The sequence below is a fragment of the Symphalangus syndactylus genome, chromosome 17 (genome assembly GCF_028878055.3).
Source record: "Symphalangus syndactylus isolate Jambi chromosome 17, NHGRI_mSymSyn1-v2.1_pri, whole genome shotgun sequence".
NCBI classification, from domain to species: domain Eukaryota; kingdom Metazoa; phylum Chordata; class Mammalia; order Primates; family Hylobatidae; genus Symphalangus; species Symphalangus syndactylus.
Window position 1 is genome coordinate 86,408,259 of NC_072439.2, and position 10,408 is coordinate 86,418,666.

The 10,408-nt window shown below is 46.4% G+C and overlaps 1 protein-coding gene across 1 annotated transcript; it reads right to left on the reverse strand.

Annotated features, from left to right (window-relative positions):
- Nucleotides 1-3,625: 3,625 nt before the first annotated feature.
- On the reverse strand, nucleotides 3,626-8,645 carry MAGEF1 (MAGE family member F1). The gene has a single exon (XM_063621912.1). It carries the CDS (start codon nucleotides 5,073-5,075, stop codon nucleotides 4,155-4,157), a length of 921 nt encoding a protein of 306 aa, XP_063477982.1. The 5' UTR covers nucleotides 5,076-8,645; the 3' UTR covers nucleotides 3,626-4,154.
- Nucleotides 8,646-10,408: the final 1,763 nt, after the last annotated feature.

Consider the following 10,408-nt stretch of genomic DNA (forward strand, 5'->3'; position numbering starts at 1 on the left):
AACGGGCTGCATGGGGAACTGAATTAACATTTTCCATCCCAGCAAAATACGCATAACAAAACAGACATTAGTCACCTCGTGCAACACCCAATATCAGCCTGGCAAAGCTCAAGATTTTTCAATTGGTCCCTGTTATCTTTGACCCACTCCAGGTGGGGACGGATGACCTCTGAACGCTAATTCACAATGGGGTCTCTAGGCAAGGGGAAGAGCAGATAGTCACCCCGAGAGGCCTGTTGAACCTTCTTTAGGTTCATTGAATGTGACCAGACAAATAAGGAGGGTTCTCTGATTTAGGCCTGCTGGACTTTCATCAGCAACCCCTGTGAGAAGCCTACTACATACACAAACACACACAAAGATGAAGGACAGACGGCCTTCCAAATCAGATCCCTAACCAGGAACTCCAAGAGTGTCCTTTCCAAACTACTCTCCTATTCTCCATCTGAGAAACCTCCTCGAAATCTTTCTGATTGAGGAGAAGTCTCCCAAACCAGGACTCTTCCTACTAGAAAGAAAGAGCCAACAAAGACCGCCCCCCCAGGAGCCAAACAGACACCCCACAATGGGCCTACAGACACAGACCCTCCATGGTGGAGCTACAGACACCCTGCAATGGGGCTACAGAACCAGGCAGGAGAAGGAAGGAGGCCATGGCAGGGCCTAGGATACTCACCAATCAGATACCTCACAATGGGGCTACAGCTAGACACCCTGTGATAGGGCTACAGTTAAGCGATGTCTCCCTGGAACTATTTCTCCATTGCAATTAAATCCATGCACACTGGATCGGCAGCGCCCCACTAGTATAGAGTACCGGAGTCAGCCCCCCCCCAAGAGAACTAGGTGGCTGCTTGGGCTGGCTTCTGGATCCATCATTGGACAGGGGCTACCTGCCTGTGGTTCACTGGGCCCCCTCCAGTGATGAATCCTGGATGAGTCCCCAAATTTGTAACTGCCCGAGGGGTTCACATTGCCTGCTGCCTAGACAGCCAATTCATCAAGACACGGGAATTGCAATAGAGAAAGAGTAATTCATGCAGAGCCGGCTGTGCGAGAGACCAGAGTTTTATTATTACTCAAATCAGTCTCTGATTCATAGTTTTCAAGGGAATTTCCTTCACTGACTTCGCTTCCTCGTTGTACTATAATAAATATGATTTGGAGTAATCCATCTGCCAACACTCCCTCAACCAGATCTTCCCTGCCCCAAACACACAGTGTTTCGCCCAGGAAGATCTAGTTCTGTTTGTGTCTGAAGGGGGCAGGATGGGGGATCTAGGCCTTCCTTCTCCCTCATGTGAGTGGCCATAAGCAACAGAAGAATCTATGTCTTGCCCCTAACATGGCCATCCACATATGGGCCCAGAGGCCACACTCTTAGCACTTCTGGGAAGCTGATAACGACATCTGCAATGGAGGTCTTTCATCCTGAGGCAAGGGTGCCAGTTCTGCCAGCCCTTTGTGTTGTTTGGAAACAGTGCTGGGAATAATATTTGCAGATCCACAAATGCTATTTGATTATTCCATGGCATGAAAGATGAATTTGAGGTTTAGTGGAGAGGGCAGACTAAAGACTGAGGAAAGACAGTTTGTATGGGCAAAATATGCTAAGTTTGAGCAAAAATACATTCTGCGTGTAGCCAGCACTCTGAGAACACTGGGGAGAGTAGGTAGAGCTGGGATCAACATTAAAAGATAATGCCCCAACTGTATTTTAGCCTCATTTTTACCTGCTGGCCAGCATCTTATCATAATTACCTTGGCTACACAGCCCGTGTTTGTATCTCCAGAGAGACAGCGGTGTCTGAAGGAAGATGATTCAGAAGACAGATGACCCAAGTCTGGAAGGAGTCTCAAGAAGGAAATGTACAATAGTGAAAAGTGCGACCTCTTTACTCAGATTTCATCTCCAATCCTTGTTCTGTCATAGTCTATCTGTAAGACCTTTATAGCATCTGAGTCTGTTTGCTTCATGCAAAATGGAACAGATGATATCTTCTAAGACTGTTATAAAAATCATTAAGACATGTAAAGCATAAAAATCTGGTTCATCTTAGGTATTAAATAAGTGGCAAATTTACTATCCTTAGTACCTGTAAAATAGATATTTGCAATGTGCTTGTGAAAAGGAGAAAAAGAATGCCTTTGGCCTTTAGTAGGTATTTAGAAATGGTCCTGTCTTTGCCACGCACCACTACATGTTTGACCTTGAGCAAAGCCACCTGTCATTGGTAAGACGGGGAGTATTTCTACTCTATCTCACTCCCGTAACAACTGCAGTGGTGACTAGAGGTAATTACACATGCCTCACTTGTTTCTTGGAGTTGTGATGTCTAAAATTGAAGGCTAAGAATGGGGAACAATGCACTAGAATGAAACACACTGGGTTTTGGGGCAACAGATTTGGGTTCTAGTCTTGGTACTCCATTTTACCAACCAAAAGGCTTTAGGCAAATCACCAAGTAATCTGACCTGTCATCGCTGTGAGAAAATACAAATGTGAGAAATTATCGTTATTGCTCCTTGAGGGCAAAACCAGTCTCCTCTTTTTTTTTTTTTTTTTTGAGACGGAGTCCTGCTCTGTCGCCCAGGCTGGAGTGCAGTGGCACGATCTCGGCTCAGTGCAACCTCCACCTCCTGGGTTCAAGCGATTCTCCTGCCTCAGCCTCCTGAGTAGCTAGGATTACAGGCATTGTGCCACCATGCCCAGCTAATTTTTATATTTTTAATAGAGACAGGGTTTCACTATGCTGGCCGGGCTGGTCTCGACCTCCTGACCTCGTGATCCATCTGCCTCAGCCTCCCAAAGTGCTGGGATTACAGGCGTGAGCCACCATGCCGGGCCAAGTCTTCTCATTTTAATAGTTCTGGTACCCATCAAAGTTGTTAGCACAGAGTGGGCACTCAATATTTATGTTTAATGAATCATAAACTACCCAGAAGTTGTATTTTTAACCATTAGCAACTTTTTTGCCCCTAAGCTGGTAGCTTTTGTCCCAATCTGATTTGTTGGATCCCTATGTCCCAAAGTAGTTTGTATTCCATGCCAACCTTAACATCCTCAGAGACACAACTGGAAGAAAAAACTGGTAAGAGAAAAGAAAGCAGCTCTTCTGTTTATGGCAGTTGCAGGGGAACAGTTTCACAACCCGCCCACCCTGCCCCCCAACCCTCGCCCACTCTCTGGTTTGGGAATCACTTCTCTAAATTCCCTATTATTCTAAGTACCCTTTCTACAGGATTTATCCTCAGGCAGAAGCCGGTGGGCATTGAAGAAGCCAGAGCTGCTTACAGATGACTCTCCACGGATAATATGAAGGGGAGGGATGCCTTACAAGTCTCCTCTAAATGGGAGGTGGCAGGTGGAAAGTAGCAGACAGAAACATGAAAGAGGGAACTGGGCTTCCTAGTGCCAGAGGAGAAATCTTGAAGTGGATTTCTGAAGAGCAAACCTCACTCAATCATCCCAGCTGGGTTAAGTATCCCTTTGTAGACTTCAACTCATTGCACTGCTAATTTCTTGTTTATTTACTTACTCTTCAATTCTGAAAAAAAGTAGGACCTTTATCTTGTTTAGTATTCTATCCCCAAGTGCCCACACAGTGCGTCACAGAAAACGAGATGCTCCACAAATGTTTAATTTATTAAGTGTACCAGGGTATACTGCTAACTCATTGCATTTTAATTTTTCTCTAGATACTCAAACAGCTAAGCAAATGGAGGTACATGCCAGTCTTTCTTCTTTTATACACAACAGACAAAAGTGTTGGGGGGCTAGACACCAATCAGCTATTTTTTTCCCCTGGAACCAGATCATCATACTGTCGAGTTCCTTCAAACCATCAAAGTACAGCCTTCCTTCCAATGTTGCATAATCTGTTCAAAATCACAGTATAAATACAAAGTTCTTCAATCCATTTTACAAAACCAGTAAAACTCTACAACAAAATCCTACAGGAAAAAGTAGACCAATCTCATTTACAAACAGCATTTTAACAGTAATTTTTAAATGTAACAAAACATACAAAATCTAAATCCTTAAGGTCACACGATTTCTACAGAAATAAGACCCTCGCCCCACCTATATTACTTATGACTCAGGACAGTAGCTCGTCCTCACGGGCACCCACTGGCCAACTTTTCACCAACCCTCACCAGAGGTGGATGCCGGCCCTAGCACTGGCCCTGGCCCTCATACTGGCTTCAGCTCTGGCCTTGGCTCTGGCCCTGTCGGCGTCGTCTGCTAGGGCCTCACGGTACTGCACTGACCAGTGCTGGGGTTCCTTCTTATGCAGCTTGGCCACGAACCCCAGGACTTTCATCTTGCTGATTTCCAGGTTGCTTCGGGGACCCCAAGAGAATTCATATTCCGGTGGATTGGTGTGAGGCACCCGCCTGTAACTGAGATATCGCTGCTGCACAAAATCTTCCATAATAAGCCTCTTCGGATACCCAAAGAGGAAATGATACTTTGAGGGTTGCACCCCCAACCGACGCAGCATCTCCCAGACGTGGGCCTCCCTGGCGCTATTACCTCTCATATAGATAAGGCCCAGGATCATCATTAACAGACCCAATCTGGGGCCATCTCCTCCCAGATCCTCCTCCTCCTCCTCCAGAGGTTTCAGTTTGTTGATCAGTATGTAAGTGTGGTGCTTGCGGTCAAACTGTTTCAGCTCAAAGCCAAAGACATACCGCAGATGCTCTGCGGCCCTTGCGATGATGTCGGGGAACAGAGCCTTCAAGTCTCCAATAACGTATTTCACCATCTCCGAGCGTGTGATGGGACTCTTCTTCTTGTCTTTCACCAGGAGGAACTGCACCAACTCCGCCACCGTCCGATTCAGACGGCGGTAAGCCCTGCGCCTTGCCAAGGCTTTGGCCGCCAAGGCCCTCGCGCCTTTCCGGGTGAGGGCGGGCTCCGCAGCCCCCTCTTCCCTCCCGGCGCCAAGCTCCTCCTTGGGGCGCTCCTGCGAGGCGGTCGGGGCGCGGGTCTCACCATCATGGCCGCCATCCTTCTCCCCCTCGGCCTGCGGGACCGGGAGCCCCCTGCTCTCTGGTGTCTGCAACATGTTTTCGGGCAGGCAGGTGCACAGCGCGTACCCGGGCCGAGGGGTGTGGGAGCCGCCGCGCAAGCCCCGGGGGAGGGGTCGGACAGCGGCTGTGGCGGTGGGAGTACAAGGAGCAACGGCAGCGGGAGCTTTGTGGCTGCTGGGCGGCACCGCACGGGAGTCAAACCTGCGGCCGCAACGCCGCCAGCAGCCGGGACTTGCGGCGCGCAGCCTCAGTCCGCGCCCGCGCGAGGGGCCACTTCCGGCCACCTCAGCCAGGATGGCGACCCTAGTGCCGCACGAAGCCCCTCCTTTTCCGGTCCCTTCTGGGTTGGGGGTGTGCCCGGGCTGCTATAAGTGGAAGTGCCCTGGAGGGTGGGGACGGGGGGTGCACCCTGTGCCGGATTTTAGGCTTGAAAAGTCGGGGGCGGGGGAATGTAACCAGGACTCTCCCATCCAAGGCATGCAGACTGGGGAATGTTTCAGTGTACAAGGGATGAAATAGGGATGGAGTGCCACCCACGTTCTTTCTGCAAGTGCCTGTTTGTAAGTGTGTGTATCTCGGATTTTCAGCGCTTTGCCGTGGCTCTAGTGCAGAGAGCACGGTGAAGCCTGCGAGGTAAGACTGTGCGAGCCAATTGGTAAAGGATGCTAGGGAGATTGAAATTTATTCTGGACGTAAAGAAAATACTGCAGCGGGATTTAAGCAAGTGAGTGTCCAGACCAGATCTATGTCTTTATGTTCTGGCGGTATTGTGGAAGACAAATTGGAGTTCGGCCGGCTAAAAGCTAGAATCCAGTTTGGAGGATTATTATAGTGCAAACTAGGAACTGGGACCTGGCCTATTTAGTGGGGTGTATCCTCGGTGGCTAGAGCAGTGCCTGACACAGAGAGGAACTCAATAAATATTCAATGGATCATTATGATGAGGGAGTAAGGACAGCAGATTCCATGGGGATAAGAGGAAAATACTGAGGAAGTACAGCAGGAATAGGGACTGGTTGAAAGAAAGGGGAAGGTTTTTTTTTTTTTTGCCCAAGTCAAATTTGACTACTCCCACGTATTTCTTTTTTCTCTTTTTACACACTCTGAGCTTTCTTCTGCTTCTTGCTCCTTCCTTCCTTCTTTCCTTCCCTCCTTCCTTCCTTCCTCCTCTTCTTCCTTCCTCCCTCCTCTTCTTCCTCCCTCCCTTCCCTCCTTCCCTTCCTGCCTCTCTTCCTCCCTCTCTCTCTCCCTCCCTTCCTTCCTTCCTTCCTTCCTTCCTTCCTTCCTTCCTTCCTTCCTTCCTTCCTTCCCGCCTCCCTCCCTTCCTTCCCTGTCAGAAATGCCCTCTCCATCACCTCCATTTCTCCAAATCCTGTCCACTATTCAGGGCCCAGTTTAAACATCACCTTCCCAAGCCTTCCTTAGTCACCATGCATAGAAGTTATTTACTGTCATCTCTGAATCACCTTAGCAATTTGTTAACATCCATGTATATAGGACTCATTAGGTGCCAGGCTCTGTTCTAAGCACTTTTCAAATATTAATTCATCGGATTCTCACTAATGTAGGTACTAATACCATCATCCCCATTTTATAGATGATTGTATCTTTTCTGTGACACAGTTTGCTACTTATTAGCTATGTAATCTTGGGCAAGTTACCTAAACTTCTGCCCTTCCGTTACCTTATCAGTAAAATGAGTATAACAGTAGTAACAGCATTGTGGAGATTATGTGAAGTAATGCACATAAGCATTTAACACAGTACTTGGTACATATTGATATTCAATAAATGTTAGCTGTTAATTATTGCATATTTTTATATGCAATATACAGTATTAGAATCGCAAGATGAACTGTCCTGGAATGCCTAGCACTCTGTGGAGATGCAGAGGAGGTGTCCTGGGACAAAGCACTGAACCAGGTCAGTACTCACCCATTCTGTGACCTTGCACAGGATGCTCAAACACCCTGGACCACTTTTTTCTGATACTGTAGCCCTGCTAGGTAAGTGGTATTATTAGCCTCATTTTCCAGGTGAGGTTACACACAAGGAGGTTAAGTAACTTGCCCAACATCATACAGCTGGGATGTGAACCCATATAGTATTACTCCAGAGACCATGCTCTTAACCACTGCATTCATAGATGTTAATTCTTATTATTATCATTTACTATACTTTGTATTATAATTTGTTGTGCTTATCTTATTACCCTCCCCCAAACCAAACATCCTAAAAGCTGGGGCTATGTTTTTAACTCTTTTGAAGAGCTTCTCATAGTCAATACTCGATATATAATTGCCAATGAATAAACGGCAGAAGGCTTTACCTTTTTCCCTAGGAAATAACAGTTACTTATTTTAAGTAAATATCTGACAGACTTTTCTAAATCGAAATATGAAATGTTCCTTTTAAAAACTTTTGAAAATATATACCCATTTGTATCATATGACTTACAAACCTGGAAGTATGTGAATGAAGCAGGAGAGGATGTTTATTATAGCCGAGCTCGAGGCTATTAGTAGTTTTCATTGTGCCAAACATTTTATGTACAATATAATTTACTCCTCACAAATCCCTATTAAGAAGGTATTATTATCCACATTTACAAATGGGAAAACAGTCACAGAGAGGTTAAATCACCTGCCCCAAACCACCCATCTGTTAAGTGCTAGACAAGAAATGAAAACCCAGATATGTAAACTCTGAAGCAAGACTGCCTGGTTATCTGTTTTTCCTGAAGGTAGAGAGAGCCACCCATACCTAAAAGGACAGTGCTAGAGATAAAATAGTCCACTTACATATTTTCCTCACTACAAGGATTGCCAGGGAGATATGCAGGAGATATATGCATGGAAAGGAGCATGCAGAAGATATATTAAATGAAAAGAATTTTGAGGGACAAATCTGTGGTAATAGGGCTGGATTTTAAGAACTGAATAAATGACAGTACTACTCATAAGAAGGAACAAACTACTGACACAATGTGAATGAGTCTGGCAGATATGTTGAGTGACGGAAGAAAGATACAAAAGATTATACATATAATACGATTCCATTTATCTGATGTTCAAGGCAGGATAAGCTAATCTACAGTGATAGAAATAGGACAGTGGAGGCCTGTGGTGGTGTTGACTAGAAAGGGGTATCCAGGAACATTCGGTGGTGATGGCAATGTTCTGTGTCTTGATTTGGATGTAGGTATACATTTGTCAAAACTTGTCAAACTGTACACTTAATAGCTATGCATTTCTTTTCTTTTCTTTTGAGACAGGGTCTCACTCTGTTACCCAGGCTGGAGTGGTGCAATGGCACAATCTCAGCTCACTGCAACCCCTGCCACTGCAACCCTTGACTCCCAGGTTCAAGTGCTTCTCTTGCCTCAGCCTCCCAAGTAGCTGGGATTACAGGTGCCTGCCACCACACCTGGCTGATTTTTGTATTTTTAGTAGAGACGGGGTTTCACCATGTTGGCCAAGCTGGTCTCAAACTCTTGACCTCAAGTGATCTGCCAGCCTCAGCCTCCCAAAATGCTGGGATTATAGGCGTGAGCCACCATGCCCAGCCAGGTATGCATTTCATAGTGTATGAATCATACCTCAAAATTTATAAAAATAAAAAAGGATGTTAAAAAATGAACAGCCCTTTAGGTATGGGAGGTGGCGAGGAGTAAGAAAGGTGAATGGACTCTGCATTACCACTTGCCAATCGCTAGATATTACCATGTTACAGTGGAAGGAATGCAAACAATAATTTTTCCCATTTTTTTTTTTTTGTTATGTCCACCATGTAACTGTACATGCAGAATTTTTTTTTTTTTTTTTTTGAGACGAAGTCTCGCTCTGTCAACCAGGCTGTAGTGCAGTGGTGCATCTCGGCTCACTGCAACTCCGTCTCCCAGGTTCACGCCATTCTCCTGCCACAGCCTCCCGAATAGCTGGGACTACAGGTGCCCGCCACCATGCCTGGCTAATTTTTTTGATTTTTTTTTTAGCAGAGATGGGGTTTCACCATGTTAGCCAGGATGGTCTCGATCTCCTGATCTCGTGATCCGCCTGCCTCAGCCTCCCGAAGTGCTGGGATTACCAGCGTGAGCCACCGCTCCTGGCAACAGGCAGACTTTTAACACATTCCTTACCTAAGCTTTTAAAAGGGACGAAAGATGTATGTCTTTGGTTTGGGAGATGACGAAACATGTACTTTAATGACTATTGGGTTGGAATCTTCTTGAGAGAGGATGCTTCTTAGCCTAGACTAGAGTCTTCAAAAGCCCACCGTGCTTTGTACAGTTTCATACGTGGAAGGGAGAAGGGTGTTCCACTGGAAAAGCAGAATTGCAGCTGAGCTGTCCTGGAATGCCCAGCACTCTGTGGAGATGCGGAGGAGGTTTCCTGGGACAAAGTGCTGAACCAGGTCCGTACTCGCCCATTCTGTGACCTTGCACAGGACGCTGAACCTCTCCGAGCCACCTTTTCCTCATCTTTAGGCCCCGACAACCCTTGTTTTGCCCATCCTCACAGAGTTATTTTGAAGTTCAATCAAGATTATAAATGTAAATATGCGTTTAAAGTGCTCCACCATTAAGAAATAAATATAAAATGTTACAGACCCTTTTCTAAAAGAGACATGGTGGAAAAATCCCAGTAATGAGGGTGACTGGCCTCTTAGACAGACATTTCGGAATAGCTTACACATTCCTCGTTGAAAAAACTGTCTGGCCAAAAAAGATTAAATAAAGAAATGTCAAGTACTGACACTCCATTTGAGGCCAGTGAATACTTTGGTGCAGAGCCAGGGTTATCTTGTTGGATTCCTTCTAAACTTGGCAATAGAGTCCTCCAAACTCTTGAATGCCTTCTTCACACAGGTGCTCAGTAACACGTCACCCCAGATCTGATGGTCTCCAGGCTGCATGGGTGCTTGTGTCTTCCCTATTTCTCCTGACAGTCTTGACAGCCGTGCAGCTGATCTGGCTCCAAGCAGGGATCAGAGGAAGAGCTTTGTCCCCATCCCTAGGCCGGGAGAAATTGAAGCTGGTTTTGTCAGAGCTGAATGGGCAGAGTGTGAGGCTTTGGGTCCCGTCTGTGGGGCTGGGATTGAGGCAGGATGGCCAGGCGGGTGATTCGATCTGACTTGGGTAATGAAAATTGTTTGTTACTGTTTGAAGACTAATTGTGTAAGCAACAGTACTTCTGTGTTTGGCTGCCAGTGACTCACCAGTGTCTGTAATATAACACCAAACCCAGAGGAGGAGCAGACCCTGGCCGGCGGGGGGAGGGGGAATGGCAGGGGGCAGAGGGCCCCCTACTCATTCATCCCCTTCTCCCTCTTCCACTGTCCCACCCCCTCTCTAAACCTCGAAGGAGAG

Excerpts from the sequence above, each read along its gene's own strand:
- MAGEF1 (XM_063621912.1), bottom strand. The coding sequence starts at position 5,075 with ATGTTGCAGACACCAGAGAGCAGGGGGCTCCCGGTCCCGCAGGCCGAG.